The sequence below is a fragment of the Convolutriloba macropyga genome, unplaced genomic scaffold, assembly GCF_964194025.1.
Source record: "Convolutriloba macropyga unplaced genomic scaffold, txConMacr16.3 SCAFFOLD_1600, whole genome shotgun sequence".
Lineage (NCBI taxonomy): Eukaryota > Metazoa > Xenacoelomorpha > Acoela > Convolutidae > Convolutriloba > Convolutriloba macropyga.
In genome coordinates, this window is record NW_027450346.1 from 1,214 (window position 1) to 25,128 (window position 23,915).

The 23,915-nt window shown below is 35.4% G+C and overlaps 1 protein-coding gene across 1 annotated transcript in view; it reads left to right on the plus strand.

The window, feature by feature from the left end:
* Positions 1-886: 886 nt before the first annotated feature.
* The window catches only part of LOC142355817 (uncharacterized), a gene marked incomplete at both ends in the record, with an annotated part of 32,791 nt that continues 9,762 nt past the window's right edge, over positions 887-23,915 (plus strand). The window contains 4 exons of the mRNA XM_075407862.1: positions 887-1,026; positions 12,200-12,445; positions 15,936-16,071; positions 23,529-23,672. Coding sequence (XP_075263977.1) covers positions 887-1,026; positions 12,200-12,445; positions 15,936-16,071; positions 23,529-23,672 — 666 coding nt within the window. The remainder of the gene's footprint in view (positions 1,027-12,199; positions 12,446-15,935; positions 16,072-23,528; positions 23,673-23,915) is intronic.

Genomic DNA, 23,915 nt, shown 5'->3' on the forward strand with positions numbered 1-23,915 from the left:
ATGAAGCGACTTGAATGCAGTAATATCATAACGAGTACTACTATTATACTCGACTTGAACGAAATCATGATACGTGATTTTAACAATTTACGTTGAAAATTAGATTTATATTGAATTTTGTTGAAAATAAGGCTATCAGGAACAATTTAAGTAATCCCCACCGGATATCCACGTCAAAGAAATCTTTCTCTCCACCAGACGAAAACTAATTTTAGTAAATTTGGGACTTTAGTTGTTTTGAATTTCATAATTTCTGGAAATTCGTTTGTGGCTACCATTTTAATCACATTTAGCGATTTACCAGTGTGAATATTTACTCCTTGAAAGATTGCCAACGGTTTAAAATGATCTGGCATTTTTCTATTCAATTGTTTCTCATTTCGCCGATCTAAATTGTTTCTGTCTTTGCAACAAATCAAAGAGGTCAGTATAAATTAAGAACATTTTGAAAAAAGCTTGGTTTAATTATCCGTTCCTACACCTGCTCTGATCAGGAGCATGTTTTCGATTAATCTTAAATCAAGATATCTTATTGATACGCTTATAATTATTTAAAAAGCACCGTTTATATAGAGACTAATTACAAGCCAGTGCACCTAACTAATTAACGTGGACCATCTGGGCTATTGTACCCCTTTAATTCTACAGAAAATATTTGATTTCATGCAAAAAACCCTACATTGTAGGTTATGCGGGAGTGGCATATGCGGCAAGGAACAATTATACTAAGTCCCGCAAGGAACGATAATACTAATTTGTATTTTATACAATGTCTGTTTTCTTTTTTGTCCACAAAATCCCCCACTTTAAGTAATAATAACTAGGGTGCGTTGTGGCCACCTATCAACATATATAGATCTCGCTTGTTTTTTGCGGTGTTTTTCAGGTGTTTCTCTGCATGAAGATAGCGTGGTCCGCTCTTACAGGTTCACCTTCAGAGATGAGACACCAGACGATACAGTGCTCTTCAAAACTTCCCTCTTTTTCGATTGGGTACAAAATGCCCCACTTCCTGTTCATGATCAGGTTAGTGCGGGAGGGGAGGGGGTCATTGTACATTTTGGTCTCGAAGAAAATGGGTAAAATTCTTAAGACGCTTTTGGTACGAAAATATGGTTACTACCTCTGCTTTAATCAGATTGTCAGGTAACAGGTAACAGTTCTGCTTAATTTTAGGTTTAGTTCACCATTCCCCCCGCCCCCCCATCACCACCACCTCCGCCACAACCACCAGGCTTTCATTATCCAACTTACTTCAGGCTAAATGAGAGTCACAATTGTGGTTGTTTAAGCATCGTTTATAAATTTGTATGACCCTTCTATGACTACCAGGATATCAAACAAATCATATGACCTCGAATGATTACCGGAAATCACATATGACCTTGTATGATTACCGAGAATTACATATGACCTTGTATGATTACCGGGAATCACATATGACCTTGTATAAATACCAGGATTCACATATGACCTTTTATGATTACCGGGAATCCAATATAACTTTGTATGATTACCGGAAGCCGAAGTGACTTTGTAAGATTACCAGGAATCCGAAATGGCCTTGTATGATTAAAGGTAATCCCATATGACCATGTATGATTACCGAGAATTACATATGACCTGTTTGATTACAGCTAATCCCACATGACTTTGTATGATTACCGAGAATCACATATGAACTTGTATGATTACCAAGAATCACATATGACCTTGAACGATTCTCGTAATCACCTTGTGTGATTACCGGGAATTACAAATGACTTGAATAATTACCGGGAATCACATATGACCTTGTATAAATACCAGGATTCACATATGACCTTTTATGATTACCGGGAATCCAATATAACTTTGTATGATTACCGGAAGCCGAAGTGACCTTGTAAGATTACCAGGAATCCGAAATGGCCTTGTATGATTAAAGGTAATCCCATATGACCATGTATGATTACCGAGAATTACATATGACCTGTTTGATTACAGCTAATCCCACATGACTTTGTATGATTACCGAGAATCACATATGAACTTGTATGATTACCAAGAATCACATATGACCTTGAACGATTCTCGTAATCACCTTGTGTGATTACCGGGAATTACAAATGACTTGAATAATTACCGGGAATCACATATGACCTTGTACGACTACCGGGAATCACATATGATTTCGTATGATTTTTGGATATCACATTTGACCTGGTAAGATTATCGGGAATCACATATGACCTTGTACGTTTACAGGAAATCACATATGGCCTTGTATGATTACTGGGAATCACATATGAGCTTGAATGATTACCGGGAATCACATATGACATTGTATGATTACCGGAAATCACATATGATTTTGTATGATTACTGGAAATCACATATGACCTGGTAAGATTATCGGGAATCACATATGACATTGTATGCTTACTGGGAATCACAAATGACCTTGTATGATTACAGGGAATCACATATGAGCTTATGTGATTACCAGGAATCACATTTGAGCTTATATGATTACCGGGAGTCACATATGACCTTGTATCGTTACCGGTAATCACATATGACCTTGTATGATTAGCCGGAATCACATATGACCTTGTATGGTTAACGGAAAACATATATTACCTCTTATAATTACCTGAAATCAAATCAGACCTTTTATGATTACCGGGTATCACTTGTGACCATGCATGGTTACCTGGAATCACATATGGTCTTTATGATATTCGGGAATCACGTATGACCTTGTACGATTACCGGAAAACATATATGTCCTTGTACGATTACCGGGAATCCAATACGACCTTGTGTGATTACCGGGAGTCTTATATGATCCTGTATGATTACCGGGAGTCGCATATAACCTTGTATGGTTACCGGGAATCCAATATGGCCTTTAATGATAACCCGGAATCCGATACGACCTTGTATGACTACTCGGAATCCCATATGACCGTGTATGATTCCTGGTAATCCCATATGACCTTCTATGATTACCGGAAATCACACATGACCTTGTATGATTATCGGTAATCATATATGATCTTGTATGGTTACTGGGATACCGATATGACCTTGTGTGACTACCGGAAGTCCAATATGAGATTTCATGGATACCGGTAATCACATATCACTTTGTATGATTACTGGGAATCACTTATGACCTTGAAAGAATAGTGGAACTCTCATAAGACCTTGTATGATTATCGGGAATAACACATGACCTTTCATGACTACCGGAAACCACATAAGATTTGTTTGATTATCGGGAATCACACATGACTTTGTGTGATTACCGGGAATCACGTATGACCGTGTATTATTTCCGGGAATCACATATGACCTTTTATGATTACCGGGAATCACATAAGACCTTGTGTTATTACCAGTAATCCCATATGACATTGTATGTTTACGGGAGTTGCATATGACATTGTATGATTACCGAGAATCACATATGACCTTGTGTGAATACCGGCAATCCCACTTGACCTTGTATGATAACCAGAAATCACATTTGAGCTTATATGATTACCGGGAGCCACATATGATCTTGTATGTTTACTGGGAATCACATATGACCATGTATGATTACCGGGAATCACATATGACCTTGTATGGTTAACGGGAATCACATATGACCTTTTATGATTAGCTGAAGTCAAATATGATTTTTTATGATTACCGGGAATCACATGTGACCATGTATGATTACCGGGAATCACATATGACCTTGTATGATTATCGGGAATCTCGTTTGGTTTTGTTTGAGTACCGGGAATCCAATCTGACATTTTATTGTCACTGGGAATCCAATACGCACTTGTATGACTACTGGGAACACCATATGACCTTGTATGATTACTGGTAATCCCATATGAACTTTTATGATTACCGGAAATCACACATGAGCTTGTGATTATCGGGAACCATATATGATCATGTATGGTTACTAGGAATCCGATATGGCCTTTTATGACAATCGGAAATCCGATATGACATTTCATGATTGCCGGTGATCACAAATGACCTTCTATGATTAACAGGAATCACATATCACCTTGTATGATTACTGGTCATCCCATATGACCTTGTATGAATACTGGGAATCACTTATGACCTTGTCGGAATACCGGAAACCACATAAGACCTTGTATGATTATCGGGAATAACACATGACCTTGTATGATCGCCGGAGATCACATAAGACCTTGTATGATTATCGGGAATCACACATGACTTTGTTTGATTATCGGGAAACATATATGACCTTGAATGATTACCGCGAATCCGATAAGTCGTTGTATGTTTACCGGGAATCCGATATGGCTTTGGATGATTACCGGAAATCACATATGACCTTGTGTGATTACCGGGAATCTCATATGATATTCTATGGTTACCTGGAATCCAATATGTCCTTTTATGATCGTTGGGAATCCACTACGCCCTTGTATAACTACTGGGAATCCCATATGACCTTGTATGTTAACTGTTAATCCCATATGACCTTCTATGATTGTCGGAAGTCACACATGACCTTGTATGATTATCGGGAATCATATATGCTCTTGTATGGTTACTGGGAATCCGATATTACCTTGTGTGACTACCGGAAGTCCAATATGAGATTTCATGGATACCGGTAATCACATATCACCTTGTATGATTACTGGGAACCACTTATGACCTTGAAAGAATAGTGGAACTCTCATAAGAACTTGTATGATTATCGGGAATAACACATGACCTTTCATGACTACCGAAAATCACATAAGATTTGTTTCATTATCGGGAATCACACATGACTTTGTGTAATTACCGGGAATCACGTATGACCGTGTATTATTTCCGGGAATCAAATTTGACCTTTTATGATTACCGGGAACCACATAAGATCTTGTGTTATTACCAGTAATCCCATATGACATTGTATGCCCACTGGGAATCAAATATGAACTTGTATAATTACTGGGAATCACATATGAGCTTGTGTGAATACCGGCAATCCCACTTGACCTTGTATGATTACCGAGAATCACGTATGAACTTGTACGATTACCGGGAATCACAAATGGCTTGAATGATTACTGGAAATCACATATGACTTGGTCTGATTATCAGGATCACAATTGACCTTGTATGCCCACTGGGAATCAAATTTGACCTTATATAATTACTGGTAATCCCATATGAACTTTTATGATTACCGGAAATCACACATGAGCTTGTGATTATCGGGAACCATATATGATCATGTATGGTTACTAGGAATCCGATATGACCTTTTATGACAATCGGAAATCCGATATGACATTTCATGATTACCGGTGATCACAAATGACCTTCTATGATTAACAGGAATCACATATCACCTTGTATGATTACTGGTTATCCCATATGACCTTGTATGATTACTGGGAATCACTTATGATCTTGTCAGAATACCGGAAACCACATAAGACCTTGTATGATTATCGGGAATAACACATGACCTTGTATGATCGCCGGAGATCACATAAGACCTTGTATGATTATCGGGAATCACACATGACTTTGTTTGATTATCGGGAAACATATATGACCTTGAATGATTACCGCGAATCCGATAAGTCGTTGTATGTTTACCGGGAATCCGATATGGCTTTGGATGATTTCCGGAAATCACATATGACCTTGTGTGATTACCGGGAATCTCATATGATATTCTATGGTTACCTGGAATCCAATATGTCCTTTTATGATCGTTGGGAATCCACTACGCCCTTGTATAACTACTGGGAATCCCATATGACCTTGTATGTTAACTGTTAATCCCATATGACCTTCTATGATTGTCGGAAATCAAACATGACCTTGTATGATTATCGGGAATCATATATGCTCTTGTATGGTTACTGGGAATCCGATATTACCTTGTGTGACTACCGGAAGTCCAATATGAGATTTCATGGATACCGGTAATCACATATCACCTTGTATGATTACTGGGAACCACTTATGACCTTGAAAGAATAGTGGAACTCTCATAAGAACTTGTATGATTATCGGGAATAACACATGACCTTTCATGACTACCGGAAATCACATAAGATTTGTTTGATTATCGGGAATCACACATGACTTTGTGTGATTACCGGGAATCACGTATGACCGTGTATTATTTCCGGGAATCACATATGACCTTTTATGATTACCGGGAATCACATAAGATCTTGTGTTATTACCAGTAATCCCATATGACATTGTATGCCCACTGGGAATCAAATATGACCTTGTATAATTACTGGGAATCACATATGAGCTTGTGTGAATACCGGCAATCCCACTTGACCTTGTATGATTACCGAGAATCACGTATGAACTTGTACGATTACCGGGAATCACAAATGGCTTGAATGATTACTGGAAATCACATATGACTTGGTCTGATTATCAGGATCACATATGACCTTGTATGCCCACTGGGAATCAAATTTGACCTTGTATAATTACTGGGAATCACATATGAGCTTGTATGATTACCAGAAATCACATTTGAGCTTATATGATTACCGGGAGCCACATATGATCTTGTATGTTTACTGGGAATCCCATATGACCATTTATGATTACCGGGAATCACATATGACCTTGTATGGTTAACGGGAATCACATATGACCTTTTATGATTAGCTGAAGTCAAAAATGACTTTTTATGATTACCGGGAATCACATGTGACCATGTATGATTACCGGGAATCACATATGACCTTGTATGATTATCGGGAATCTCGTTTGGTTTTGTTTGAGTACCGGGAATCCAATCTGATATTTTATTGTCACTGGGAATCCAATACGCACTTGTATGACTACTGGGAACACCAAATGACCTTGTATGATTACTGGTAATCCCATATGATCTTTTATGATTACCGGAAATCACACATGAGCTTGTGATTATCGGGAATCATATATGATCATGTATGGTTACTAGGAATCCGATATGACCTTTTATGACAATCGGAAATCCGATATGACATTTCATGATTACCGGTAATCACAAATGACCTTCTATGATTAACAGGAATCACATATCACCTTGTATGATTACTGGTCATCCCATATGACCTTGTATGATTACTGGGAATCACTTATGACCTTGTCAGAATACCGGAAACCACATAAGACCTTGTATGATTATCGAGAATAACACATGACCTTGTATGATCGCCGGAGATCACATAAGACCTTGTATGATTATCGGGAATCACACATGACTTTGTTTGATTATCGGGAAACATATATGACCTTGAATGATTACCGCGAATCCGATAAGTCGTTGTATGTTTACCGGGAATCCGATATGGCTTTGTATGATTACCGGAAATCACATATGACCTTGTGTGATTACCGGGAATCTCATATGATATTCTATGGTTACCTGGAATCCAATATGTCCTTTTATGATCGTTGGGAATCCACTACGCCCTTGTATAACTACTGGGAATCCCATATGACCTTGTATGTTAACTGTTAATCCCATATGACCTTCTATGATTGTCGGAAATCACACATGACCTTGTATGATTATCGGGAATCATATATGCTCTTGTATGGTTACTGGGAATCCGATATTACCTTGTGTGACTACCGGAAGTCCAATATGAGATTTCATGGATACCGGAAATCACATATGACCTTGTGTGATTACCGGGAATCTCATATGATATTCTATGGTTACCTGGAATCCAATATGTCCTTTTATGATCGTTGGGAATCCACTACGCCCTTGTATAACTACTGGGAATCCCATATGACCTTGTATGTTAACTGTTAATCCCATATGACCTTCTATGATTGTCGGAAATCACACATGACCTTTTATGATTATCGGGAATCATATATGCTCTTGTATGGTTATTGGGAATCCGATATTACATTGTATGACTTCCGGAAAGCCGATTTGATTACCGGGAATCACATATTGCCTTGTATGATTACCAGGAATCACATATCACCTTGTATGATTACTGTTCGTCCCATATGACCTTGTATGATTACTGGGAATCACCTATGACCTTTTAAGAATACCGGGAATACCAGATGACCTTGTATGGTTACTGGAAATCAAATATGACTTTTCCTGATTATCGGGAATTACAAATGATCTTGTTTGATTACCGGGAATCCCATATGACCTTGTATGATTACTGGTAATCCCATATGAACCTTTATGATTACCGGAAATCACACATGAGCTTGTGATTATCGGGAACCATATATGATCATGTATGGTTACTAGGAATCCGATATGACCTTTTATGACAATCGGAAATCCGATATGACATTTCATGATTACCGGTGATCACAAATGACCTTCTATGATTAACAGGAATCACATATCACCTTGTATGATTACTGGTCATCCCATATGACCTTGTATGATTACTGGGAATCACTTATGACCTTGTCAGAAAACCGGAAACCACATAAGACCTTGTATGATTATCGGGAATAACACATGACCTTGTATGATCGACGGAGATCACATAAGACCTTGTATGATTATCGGGAATCACACATGACTTTGTTTGATTATCGGGAAACATATATGACCTTGAATGATTACCGCGAATCCGATAAGTCGTTGTATGTTTACCGGGAATCCGATATGACTTTGGATGATTACCGGAAATCACATATGACCTTGTGTGATTACGGGGAATCTCATATGATATTCTATGGTTACCTGGAATCCAATATGTCCTTTTATGATCGTTGGGAATCCACTACGCCCTTGTATAACTACTGGGAATCCCATATGACCTTGTATGTTAACTGTTAATCCCATATGACCTTCTACGATTGTCGGAAATCACACATGACCTTGTATGATTATCGGGAATCATATATGCTCTTGTATGGTTACTGGGAATCCGATATTACCTTGTCTGACTACCGGAAGTCCTATATGAGATTTCATGGATACCGGTAATCACATATCACCTTGTATGATTACTGGGAACCACTTATGACCTTGAAAGTATAGTGGAACTCTCATAAGAACTTGTATGATTATCGGGAATAACACATGACCTTTCATGACTACCGGAAATCACATAAGATTTGTTTGATTATCGGGAATCACACATGACTTTGTGTGATTACCGGGAATCACGTATGACCGTGTATTATTTCCGGGAATCACATATGACCTTTTATGATTACCGGGAATCACATAAGATCTTGTGTTATTACCAGTAATCCCATATGACATTGTATGCCCACTGGGAATCAAATATGACCTTGTATAATTACTGGGAATCAAATATGAGCTTGTGTGAATACCGGCAATCCCACTTGACCTTGTATGATTACCGAGAATCACGTATGAACTTGTACGATTACCGGGAATCACAAATGGCTTGAATGATTACTGGAAATCACATATGACTTGGTTTGATTATCAGGATCACATATGACCTTGTATGCTCACTGGGAATCAAATTTGACCTTGTATAATTACTGGGAATCACATATGAGCTTGTATGATTACCAGAAATCACATTTGAGCTTATATGATTACCGGGAGCCACATATGATCTTGTATGTTTACTGGGAATCACATATGACCATTTATGATTACCGGGAATCACATATGACCTTGTATGGTTAACGGGAATCACATATGACCTTTTATGATTAGCTGAAGTCAAATATGACTTTTTATGATTACCGGGAATCACATGTGACCATGTATGATTACCGGGAACCACATATGACCTTGTATGATTATCGGGAATCTCGTTTGGTTTTGTTTGAGTACCGGGAATCCAATCTGACATTTTATTGTCACTGGGAATCCAATACGCACTTGTATGACTACTGGGAACACCAAATGAGCTTGTATGATTACTGGTAATCCCATATGATCTTTTATGATTACCGGAAATCACACATGAGCTTGTGATTATCGTGAATCGTATATGATCATGTATGGTTACTAGGAATCCGATATGACCTTTTATGACAATCGGAAATCCGATATGACATTTCATGATTACCGGTAATCAAAAATGACCTTCTATGATTAACAGGAATCACATATCACCTTGTATGATTACTGGTCATCCCATATGACCTTGTATGATTACTGGGAATCACTTTTGACCTTGTTGATTATCGGGAATCACATACAACCTAGTTTGATTACCGGGAATCACATAAGATCTTGTGTGATTACTGGAAATCAAATATGACCTTGTTGATTATCGGGAATCACATACAACCTAGTTTGATTACCGGGAATCACATAAGATCTTGTATGATTACCGGGAATCACACATAACCTCGTATGATTGCCTGGAATCACATATGACCTTGTATGATTATCGAGAATAACACATGACTTTGTTTGATTATCGGGAAACATATATGACCTTGAATGATTACCGCGAATCCGATAAGTCGTTGTATGTTTACCGGGAATCTGATATGGCTTTGTATGATTACCGGAAATCGCATATGACCTTGTGTGATTACCGGGAATCTCATATGATATTCTATGGTTACCTGGAATCCAATATGTCCTTTTATGATCGTTGGGAATCCACTACGCCCTTGTATAACTACTGGGAATCCCATATGACCTCGTATGTTAACTGTTAATCCCATATGACCTTCTATGGTTGTCGGAAATCACACATGACCTTGTATGATTATCGGGAATCATATATGCTCTTGTATGGTTACTGGGAATCCGATATTACCTTGTGTGACTACCGGAAGTCCAATATGAGATTTCATGGATAACGGAAATCACATATGACCTTGTGTGATTACCGGGAATCTCATATGATATTCTATGGTTACCTGGAATCCAATATGTTCTTTTATGATCGTTGGGAATCCACTACGCCCTTGTATAATTACTGGGAATCCCATATGACCTTGTATGTTAACTGTTAATCCCATATGACCTTCTATGATTGTCGGAAATCACACATGACCTTGTATGATTATCGGGAATCATATATGCTCTTGTATGGTTACTGGGAATCCGATATTACCTTGTATGACTTCCGGAAAGCCGATATGACATTTCATGATTACCGGGAATCACATATTGCCTTGTATGATTACCAGGAATCACATATCACCTTGTATGATTACTGTTCATCCCATATGACCTTGTATGATTACTGGGAATCACCTATGACCTTTTAAGAATACCGGGAATACCAGATGACCTTTTATGGTTACTGGAAATCAAATATGACTTTTCCTGATTATCGGGAATTACAAATGATCTTGTTTGATTACCGGGAATCCCATATGACCTTGTGTGATTAGGGGGAATCACGTATGATCTTTTATGATTACCGGGAATCCCATATGACCTTGTGTGATTATTGGAAATCAAATATGACCTTGTTGATTTTCGGGAATCACATACAACCTAGTTTGATTACCGGGAATCACATAAGATCTTGTATGATTACCGGGAATCACACATAACCTCGTATGATTGCCTGGAATCACATATGATCTTGTCTGATTATCGTGAATCACATATGACCTTGTATGATTACCGGGAATCACATGTGACCTTGTATTACCGGGAATCACATATGGCCTCGTATGGTTATCGGGAATCACATATGACCTTGTATGATTACCAGGAATAATATGTGACCTTGTATTACCGGGAATCTAATATGACCTTGTATGATGATCGGGAATCACATATGACCTTGTATGATTACCGGGAATCACATGTGACCTTGTATTACCGGGAATCACATATGACCTTGTATGATTATCCGGAATCACATATGACCTTGTAGGATTACCGGGAATCACATGTGACTTTGTATTACCGGGAATCACATATGACCTCGTATGGTTATCGGGAATCACATCTTACCTTGTATGATTACCGGGAATCATATGTGACCTTGTATTACCGGGAATCACATATGACCTTGTATAATTACCGGGAATCACATGTGACCTTGTATTACCGGGAATCACCTATGACCTTGTATGATGATCGTGAATCACGTATGACCTTGTATGATTACTGATAGTCACTAGAAATCAGCAGTTGGAGGGCTTAAAGAAATTTACAGAAATTTTTATGCACTCTAAGCGGGTGGAAGGTGGGGGGGGGGGGGGGTGGTTACAGGAGAAATCCTCAATTCGTTCATTCTTTTTCTAGGTGCATTCTATTTCTGGAATAACCTACTTGGGTGCAATTCTGGACGGAGCTGGAACAGAGAGGAGATCTGGTCGTGTCTACTCCCCATCCACATGTTTCTTCTTTGATTTTGACGAGATGGCCACGAGTGGGCTGAAGATGTATGACAACTGCAACAGCTCAATGGTTGCTAGGGAAATTAGACAACTATACCATACAATTAGACTGACGAGTGATGGGTATGCTGAGATTGTGTTCTCACACTATGTAAGACAATTTAGATGTTTCGGGTTTTACCATAATAGCCTACCTCCCCCACCAATTTATAGCCCCCATAACTGGAGAACAAACAAGACTATTGAAAAGCAACAGATCAGACATTCGACGGAGAAGCAGCAGATGCGAAATTTGTTTGCCTCAAATATTTTTTTCTGGTTTTCTAAATGTATACCTGATATTTAAAGGTTTTGCAGTTTCAAACGAGTTTGTTTTTTTTTTTTCAAATAAGAAACACTGTGTGAAGATCTTCAATCTTCTTTTCAGGTAAAAAAGTCTCGAGGGCAAATGTTTAAAAATGTAAAAACAACTCTTATGCTTTTTTCAACTATGAGTTCTTGTTTTTGGCTCAAATTGTGAATTCCCAGTTGGCTGCATGAGGGAAAAGCCGTGTTAAATAAAAGTTGAAGTTTAAGAGATCTGGAGTTCACAAAAGTGTTAAATAGCCTCCCCTCATCTTCTCAGCCAGCTGTTATAGCGGCCCTGTTTTGTACTACTTGAAGACAAGTATCAGTGGAACGTTTTTTTTGTATCGATAATTTTGTTGGAGTTGAAACAGGATTTTAAAATCAATGCCAAGTGTGAAAACCGAATTTAAGTCAAATGGTTGATCGAATTAAAGCGGAATGAGGTTTTGTTAATGCCGAATTTTGCAAGACAACGAGAAGAATTGTAAAAATTTTGCTGGCCTAGCGAAGTAGTGATCTCGTGCGTATTTTTTTTCGAAACAGTTTTCAATAAACTTTTCATGTGAAGTGTATCATACGAACTGAATATTGGTATCATTATTCATTACCGTAATTAGTTCCTTTTCATTTAATTTATTAAAGGTGCAAACCACTCTCGTTTTGATAAATTCAATTCGTTTCTATATATATATATATATATATATTATATATATATATATATATATATATATATATATAACGACACATAAGACAACGTATTGGTATTCGTTAACGTATTAAGCTTAGAACAACGTATTAAGATTAAAATGTATTAAGATTACGGCGAACATATCCACAAGTGGTTTTTTAGACAGCAATTTTTGATGCTCTTTTGGCCCCGGTGTTTTGTCTGATAACGAATCAGTTCAATAATGCCAGTCACCATTTTGCGCCATTGCATCCAAAAACCCGGAAATTATTGAGCCGAATCAGGTCTTATTTGATAGGTCTTATGATTAGATTTACTTGAAATTATGTTAATTGCACATTTTTCGAGCTTTGTACGTAAATTGGAACAAATTCTATGCGTTTTTAAATACTCAAATCTGATTGGTTAATATTCTCTCGCTTTAAATCTATATACTTATTAACATATTTCATTGCAGTTTTTAGTTCATTTTACCTTTAATTTATTTTAGTTGAAGAATTTGATTTGATCTTAACTTTATTCATGCGATAGACGGGAATCTGTCTGTTCACACTATAAACGAATTTGAGGTTCCTGTCACTGTTCGCAATCAGCTCATGATCACCGTATTTTCCTGTAGTGATTAAAACTGTAGAATATCCTTCCTTCTCTCAATTTTGCTGCTAACTTTCAGTTGTCGCTCTTCAAAAGTGAGTTAAGAAACTCAAATAGTCAATTGCGGCGCGAATTCCCGATACTAAAAGTAACACTCGAAACTTTACTTAAGTAAACTAGCAAACGCAACGCATTCTCCTACCTCTAAATAATAAATGTCAGACGCGACGTATTTGGATCAAGTAAAAAACTAAGCAGTACAACAAAGTGGTTTCTCATTTTCTTGAATAATTATATGTTTTTTAGCATTTTTGATGGTTTTCACCATATAATAGATTTTCAGATGCAATCGGAAGATATTTGTGGAATTTATTTTGTGTATTTTGTGGATTCTTTTTTTGTGGTTTATACCGTCTGCGATAAATTTTCTGCCTCACATTCGTATTCATTTCAGTTGCGACGACCTTTTGATAACATTGATATCAATTTACAATCGTTTTAATTGAAAAAATAGGCTAAAATAAGTTAAATTTCTGTTATCGTTTTAATTTTTTGTGCTGCTTTGTGCAATTCTTATTTTATTCCGGCTTTCTTGCAATTTTTCAAGCTCAATTGTTCATTTACTGTTTTCCTAGGAATTTTCAATGAGTGACAAATAATCAAAGTTTTAATAAGCATGATTTTCATTAGAAAATAATTGAACCGGTTCTGTAGTTTTTTTGCTAATTTTGTGGGGTCTTTCAGCGCGTTTTGGCGTAGTTTGAGTGCGCCTTGAATGGACCGAAACTGCTTTTTGAGGTTTGCCGAGGGTAAGGTTACGAAAAACATCTGCAACTAGATTGTTCAGTTTCTTTGCAATTCACTCGCTGTTTCACTTTCAATATATGACATTTCTTCTGTTTTTTTTCAACCGAACTGTAGTTTTTTAACAAGAACTAATTTTTTTATCGGACAATGTGATATAAATATGGTTTTGAAATATTCACTTGTAAAAGTTTTCCAGGAAAATGTTATCAGATTCAATTCTAACTTATTTCTTCCTATTGTTGTTTCAATTGGGATATAATATTGTTCGAACGTAAAAACATTTAAAAGAAATTTACTTATTTTGTTACTGGCTGGATTAAGTTATCATTATGTATGTAAATAGTGGTCTTTGGAATCCCAATTTACTTATTAAATTCCCATGTCTTCCTGATATATATTTTTTAAGGAATTTTTTTTCGCTTTACCGTTAGTCAAAGCTTTGATATTTTTCATTCACTCTACTAAAAGTTCTCTTGAACTTCAGTTGGCAAGCTAAGCAATCTAAAATGAACAGAGTCATAAAATGAAATCAAGAATGGAAATTTGCTAAACCCAATTTTAAACCCAAATTCATAGAGCCAAATTTTATATGCCCACTGCTTGAACTTTGTTCTGATACTTCTTCCATACCATCACTATTGCTTATTGGTATTGAGAGACATCAGTATGTCTAAAGACGGAATGAAATCAAAATAGTTCGTAATTTGTTAATAAATTTTTGTACAAAAAAATTTTGCTCACAAATTTTTTTTTAAAATTAAATTTTACTGCAAAAAAGTAAAAAAAAAAAGCAAAAAGTAAATAAAGTAAAAAAACAAACTTTTTTTTCTGTTCTTTCAGTCCAGAGCGGGTTTAAAATAATCAATGATGGCTGTTATTTGGTAAATTTCCGGGTATGATTAAATAATGTAAACCGTTCTTTATTTGAAATTTAGAGTTTGTCCCCCTCACATTAAATGCCCCCACTACCCCGAGTCGTTTGCGAGCGATCCGCCCGAGGCTAGTCGTTCTTGTTTTAAATAAATTTTTTGTGCGAGTCACTCAAAAAATCATCATATTAAGAGCAACAGGTGGTGTAACTTTTGCAGGAATTCCTTAAGCGTGTCTTCAAAAGATTATTTTTTTAGAGTCACGTGAGATTTTCACTGTGAAGTGAATTGAAGTGTTATGAAGATATAGCTTACTTAATCTATGTGTTTTTAAGGGCGAAAAAGCTATTTTATTGCATCCTATGGGAGGGTGGCAGGCGATGGTGCTAGAGAATGCGGGTGACATCTATCTTTACAAAGAGAAGGCGGGGGAGACTACTCACGAAGGGAAACAAATGATATCACTCCCAAGTAGGTCTCACTCGTTGGTGTTTCGTCACTTTTTCCATAAACAACGTTGATTTGGAATGCTTCTCAAAATGTTCATTGCATAAATTATGAAGTGTTATTTGTCGCCTTGGCAGCTTTGATTTTCAAAAAAAAGGTCAGGATGAAGTTCAAGTCCCAGACAAAAGTATCCACTGATCAGACTCAAGTGCGCTCGAAGCATCGTGTGTGCCCTCTGAACAAACCATATGGAAAGTGGGATCTCAACTGGTTAAGTGGGATCTCAATGGGATATCAATGTTCTAATGACTCGAGCTTTAGCATTTTTTTGATAAAATGTAACTTTTTTTTCACATTATTGGAAAATTTTGATCCAAGTTTATTGATCTTTATGAGCCAGTGAAACTATTTAAGGCTTCAAGTAGTGATATTTGATAGTCCCTTAAGACAATTAAATGATTTTGAAGGTATTAAAATCACAAATTTTAGCAAGATTTTGTTAACATTTGCAATTGTTTTTAAATTTTTAAAATATTTTGTTCTTTTCTGAGTTTAACGATCATCACTGGCCAACGAGACTTTTCAAGTTTTGCAGATGGGTTACATGACAAAATTCCAGAGAGAGAAAATGACTTTTAAACATTTTTCCAGTTCAAAATCTGGAATTATTTAATTTTGCACCTTCCAGTTTTTTCTATATGATTTAATTACTAACAAGGCCTGAAAAATAGACGTTGGAGAGCCCAATCTCGTCATGGAAAATATCTCCAGCTCTCTCTCTCTCTTTCTCTCTCTCTCTCTCTCTCTCTCTCTCTCTCTCTCTTTCTCTCTCGATCTCTCTCTCTCTCTCTCTGTTAAATGTGGTTTCTTTCCTTCTCTTTCTCGTTCATGTTTTATCTCTCTCTCTCTCTCTCATTTTTTCTTTTGTTGATGCTGCACTTCAGCTGCTGTTATGTGGCGTGACCCCATTATCTATTACTCTCTTTAACTCTGAATTATAGTAGAAATGTTTTATCTTAAATGACTTAAAATTTATTTAATCATATATTCTATTGTTTAACATGTAAACTGTGTTTCATTTGATGATTCCCCGACATTGATTACAAAAATGCAGCGTTAGACAAAATTTCTTGCCTGCGTAAGAACTTCTCTTGGTTAAATTTTTTTCCATCATTAGCTGCCTCTACTACATCTTCTACCTCCGCCATAACTATTCTCCTTTTTTATTTTTCTTACATCAAATGAAAATTTGTTTTGTTTTTACTAATTTTATTACTTTTATTACGTTTTTCGTGAAAATTTTCTAACTTTTAGTTTGTGAGGATCTCTGACTCTGTATTCATTCCTCTGAAAAGCTTTGGTGGAGTAGCAGTAACTCAGCTGAACAAATCTACCGTGAAAGTATGGTGTATTGAAAATGGAAGTCAACAAGGCGGCTCGGTAATGTGCGTTCGCACATAAAGTTCCGACCCCGCTCATCTACATTTTTCAGTTAATTGTCTACCAAATGAGGAAGAGATTAAAAGAATTAACATATCAACATATCGTTCAACAAACCACTAAAAGAATATAACAATCTACTCTAGAGGGCTTATGAGACCTCCTGTGGCTACCATAATATGACTATCAGAAAAGACGGCAATAAATATCAAATAGTTACAAATATTAATTACAACCAAAACTCCTTGTCCATTTTTTTTGAAAACCACTAATAACCAAATCAAAATGGCATCAGATAAAATTTATAATAAGAAGATGAACCAACCGGTACTTTTTGGAACTAAATATGGGACTTTTCCTCAATCCGTCTTGGCAACAAGTGGACTAGAAATGAGCAAAAGGGGCAAAGTTTATTCAAACATTGCCTTTTTTTAAAAAAGAAATAAATTTGAACTGATTAGAAACATTACGCATCAAATGAAGTCATTGAGTGAGTCTTTTATACCTCAATAAAGAGCCACTGAGGCCTTTCATTATCAAAGATATGTCATAAGACTACAAAAAGAACGACAAATATACGCAAAAATAAAAAATTTGCACGAAAAATTATGCACGAAAACGATGTCCCCCCAATCAATTAAATATTAAGCTGATCACTAAAAACAATAAAAACTGTCGTTTGCAATCTTTACAATTGACAACATTTGTATATCAAATGACGCCCATTTTTATGATACTGTGAATAGAAAACAAAAAGCTACAAAAAAGGGCAAATAAGCAAAAGTCACGAAAATTGGTCTTATTAAAACTGGTTGCTCCAAGAAGAAAGACCATTCGAGGAAAAAAACCGTTATAAAGAGCAATTTTTATTTCAATCGATAAATGATGTGAATTGTATATAGAGATGCTTAGCTACAATTTAACAGAAATAAAATTGTTAGATCTCAAAAATCTATCTTTTTTTTATTAAAAACAAATATTTATAAAATTCATAGCCAACAAAAAGCGAAAGAGCAGACAGTTAGTCTTGCAACTTTTAGGAAAAATAATTGCGAATGTTATTAATGAGACTAAGTCTTAGGACTAAAAAATAACATTAAATACAAGCTGAACTAATAAGTTTCACAAACAGCTTTACGAAACCACAGTTTTGAAGCCATTAAATTTATAAGATCTTAACTGCGAGAATATAAAATCTTCAATTGCGTCTCCTTCGCTTATCACAACGTCTTTTTTTGTAAAACGATTATCACAAAATGACAACAAAAGAACCAGAAAACTGAAAAGTTTCCAAACTTCCCAAAATTCTTCTGAAACAAATTGTCTAAGCGCTGAAGACATCATTTAAAACTTATAAATAACAAAATAATTATTGTTTAATTCGACAAAACATTAAAAAGAGCTCTAAATAATGAGGCTAATGTACGAAAATGATACAACATTGTAAAATACAAAAAAAAACGCAAACCACAACAAAAAATTGAAGAATACTATTACTCTTTTTTTTAATTCGGAAGTCAAAACAGCAATAAGCTATTTACTGATATCATTTATTAAGTTCATTTTTTTCTATTTATTTGGCCACTGAGACCTTTTATTACAAAATATTTGACATATGACAACCAATATTAACTACAAAAAAAGGGCAATAATAAAAAACTCTACCAATTTCTGCAAGAGAACGGTGTCGCAGCTCTTTAAACCATATGTTAGAAAAACAAAAATTATGTTCAATTTCAAATGTTGTTTAGTTTTTTGCAGTTAGATTGTTGAATAATGTGACAATTTCCAAAAAAAAGAAAAAAAACAGCAAAAATGGTCAATTATGCAGAAAAATCAGAAAATTTTGTATGAAAATTTGTAGTACCAAAAACATGAAAAGCTTCTGTTAATACAATCAGCCACAAAATTAGTTTGTATTCTACAAGGAGAAAACGTTGTCCTGTCCTTACTGAGAAAAAGCAAAATGTTGACTAAAATAATATAAAAAATTAACAAGTTCAAAAAATCACAGAATTTTCCTTAAAATATATACATTCAATAACTTGAGAGACAATAGGTAACAACCAAATGAATAGAAATCGTTCACCTTCACCTCTTTAGAAAAAAAATTTGAAGTTTTTCAGGTGGTTAAACTTAGAAATCAGACTCCCAAAAGAAAAACAATTGAAGGCAAAAGACAAGAATTCAGTTTAATTTTACTAAAACTCTTCCTCAAAGCCATAAAAACCCTTTTGCTCTCTGAAAACAAACAGTATCTATACTTGGCCTGAAATTTACAAAAAATGAATCTCTCATTAACGAAGCCGTGAATAAAAAGTTTTGTCAATAATTAACATAAAAAAACGAAAGCAAAATATTTTGAAAAAAGGCAGCTTCAAAATAAAAACAAAAAGTCTCCGATTCTAAAAATCCATGCTGTCATCGAACCTCTCCCTGATTTTGTCGCACGCCCAGCAAATTGACCAGGTATTCCAAGTGTTCGCGAATTAGACCAATTGTTGAGTGAAATTCTTCAAATGTTAAAAAAAAACGATGCTTTTTGTATAATTATCGAGTTAAATCTGCAAAAAAGGTCAAAGTTTTATTTCCATAAGACTTTCATGTGGCGCCTAATTGCAACTAGCGGTTTTTTGGAGATTAGAGATTCTGTGTCAATCTTTCTAGATCACTAAGTCTGGCAAACTCTAACAAATAGGACCAAAAAAGCATATTTTGTGCCATTTTTGACGAAAAAAGTTTGAATTTTGAAAATTTTATCCAAAATTTTGGCCAAAAAAATTTCAATAAAACAATTCAGCAACGCTTTTCTATCTCTAACGGTAACAACAACACTCTGCTGTTAAAAATTTTAACTTATTGTGAATTATATTAGCGAAATTTTGCCTAATTTTAGCAAAAAATACTAAAAATGTGAACAAAAACAGTAGAATGTTCACAAAATTTTAAACCTCGATAACTCCCTGTAAAAACGAAAATCGAAAGAAATTTTTAATTCCGTACTCTACGCTGGACGGGCTTTTTCATGATACCACTTACAATTCTCTACGATGAATATATCGATCGGCCAAAATTGACTGAACAAAAGAAAACCCAGTTGAGTATATTGTTCCTCCCTCCCCACTAAAGTGGGGGTCGGAACAATAAGATAACCTCGGGCAATAAAATATAGATATTTTTTGAGTTATTTCTGAAAAACAAGACAATTGGAATATTAACAATAAAAGCTTTCAGGCAAAAGAAAAAAATTCTTTCTCAAATGGTCACTTTGACACCACGAAAATGTCAATATGATAACTAAAAAAATTTATTACCTGAAAAGGGATTTTTCAAAAAAATATACTTATATAATCTATTTCAAAGGGCTTTTCAGTGATATGACACATACTTCTATAGGAAAAGTGAAAAAAAACCGAAAAAGTGAACAAAAACGCCAGATTGATCACACAATTTTGGAGCTCGATAACTCCCTGTAAAAAATGAATTTCGAAAAAATCTTTTTAATTCTATAATCTACGCTGGACGGGCTTTTTAATGATAGCACTCATAAGTTTCTGCGATGAATATATCGGTCGGCGAAAATTCACAGAACAAAAAAAACCCATTTGAGTATATAGTTCCTCCCCCCCATATGATTGGGTCGGAACAAAAATACGTAAAAGAAGCTGGTTAAAAACGTGAAGCGGAATTTTTTATGCCCTTAAACGAAGTATGAAAATTTGTCTTAAAAACCTCGAGGGAGCAAGAAATTAGTCAAATAGACAAAAACGGTAAAAAAAAGCACTTTTTGAAATTATGCTTTTATCACACAATCCGTTCCCTGCACAGTTGCCATCTTTATTATCTTTCATACGATGTCTTTCCCGAAGGACTTGTCTCAGGCACTTGGCCGCACACGCCCATGTGTCAAAACACTAAACCCCTCAGCTTGTAGCATTTTTGTTCTTGTAGATAGTCGCCTTTCTGATACTTATTGGTATTGATTGTCATCCTACTATCGTCTATAATTAACATGCAGAAGGGAGCTCAATCATCAAGTGCAATCAAACTAACACGTCTTCATATTTTTGCCATAACAACTTCAGTTATTTTTGTACACAATTGTCGCTGGGCTATATTAGCAATTAGGGTCAAGAAAATCAATTTCATCTCTCTTCTGACTACATGGAGGGCATGTTAAGTTTTTTGACTAGTTTTATCAACAAGTATTTGCACAAGTTATGGATTTTCTAACATTTATTGATTTATGAAAAAAAAATAATCAGAGGTTTTTCCTTAAATAAATTTGGTCAATTAGTGTAATTTGCGTAGAACCCTATGAATGGTCTCTTTACATGCCTTTCTTACGAAGATTGTTTAATTGAGAATTTAAAATAACGGCTTTTTGAGGAGTAATTGAGGTTCCGTTTTCGGTTAGTTTTTGTCCAAAACCTTTTTTTCACTCTCTGTTCAAACTGCGCATTTAATGAGAAAAAAAAATTGCGTTACCTGATATCAAATTTGACAAAATTTGAGCTGAACTTGTCCACAACACATTAACTTGAGACAGTTGCTGAAATTGTTTTAGTTTTCGATTTTAATTATAATCCTGATAGCAAGCACCCAGTTTTGACATACAGGCGAAAACTAATTTTTCTATTGTTAAGTGACATGAATCACTCGATTGATTGAAAGAAGTAAAAAGTGTTGTTTGGAAACAACATAAACAGTCATTTTTTTCGGTGGTATTTTTTGGTGGAAAACTTTTGATGATCAACGTGCCATTTGAGCTAAGCTCAAATTTCAGTTCTGCTTTTTTTATTATTTTTTTTATCAAATTACAAAACTAATGGTCAGATTAAGCTATTTTATATCTATTTCTGAGATATTTTGTCGAGTCTTTCTGTATAATATTATCTTTAAAACTATCAATTATGAAAGTATCGTATGCTTTTACCATATCGTCTTTTTATAGAGATTAAATAAACGTCTATGCAGTGAAAAATTTATTTTGGTTCGACGAAGGAATGCAGAACATCTTGAGATTTCACACTTCAGTTTTCGCTGCATGGTGCTAATTAAAAAAAATAAGTTCGGTAACAGGGAAAAATCATAGAAAATAAGTGTTCCAAAGTTTTTAATTTTTGCAGCATTATTTGCAATCCGGCTCTGCAGATTTAACCATTTTGTAATAAAGAAGAAAAAATTTTATTTTGCTCCTGATCTTTCCCTTTTTCTGAAAAAAACCTCAACAAAAACTTTTAACTGTATACGTTTTCCGTGCAATAAGTTTCTTCTAGTTCAATATTGAGTGTTAAAAATTTAACATATTTGTAATTTTTCGTTTTTTAGATGCAATTTTTAGGACATTAATATTTTTAAAAAAAATTAAAAAACGAATCCGAAATCAAATACATTTTCACAATTGGATCCTCGGTGAATGCAACGAGCCGAAAACGAAACAGTAGGACATTTATCTTCATTTTTTGCAGTTCCTAGAATGTAAGGAGCTTTTTAGTGACCAAATAGTTTTTCGTAATTTCCTCAGATTTTATTTTCTCACAAAAGTGTCGAAAAAGTTCGACTGAGACTGAACCGAGATGAAAAACTTTTAGAAGAAATGTCCGAATATTTTGAAAGCCTTAAATTGGCCGAAAGATGGTTCTAATTGATCCCGGGTCGCCTATCATTTTTTAAGTTTTTCCAAAGACCAAATCAGAGTCAGTAATAATTGAGCTGTCTATTCGTTGCAAAATTTGAACACAGAATTCCTCCACTTCCCATCTTCTCAATTTCTATAGCTTTCTAGATTCGAACATCCACATTTTTGAACAAAAATTTTGAACTCCTTTAGATCTCATTGGGTGAAATAAAATCTTGCAACAAAACATAGACACTATTCACTTTGATTGGCTGACGCATATGAAAGACCCCTTCCTTGGTTACGTGGCTTACACTATCCTTCGCATATCGTTGATTAATCAAAATAGTGAAAATATATACAACTATGTGTGTGAGAGAATTGAACCCAGTTGCCTTGTGTCTACGTGTGAAATGTTTAGGCAGTCTAAGGGGAGACTATTGCAATTCTAGCGATGGGATATGGACTGGGAGAGTCCTGAAGCACAGCATTGACCATGGCCCAGACGGAACATACATTTCCAATGACGCAATAACCACCTGCGATACAGAGAGTGTTGTAAAAGGTACGCGGCTAGCGTTACTTTTAAGTACTAAGAACTGTAAACATGAGGCCACCTTTTGGCCGATTTCCCCCTGACATGTTCAATCATGAACTTTTCTTCCGGGTTCAATAGAACATGTTTGGGCAAAATCAGCCAAAAAGTGACCTCAGATGTATAGGTTTCTTAGTACTCAATTATTCAGGGCAGAACTTTATATATTTGATTATTCATTCAACAACTTTTACTTCATGTTTTCAAAACGTA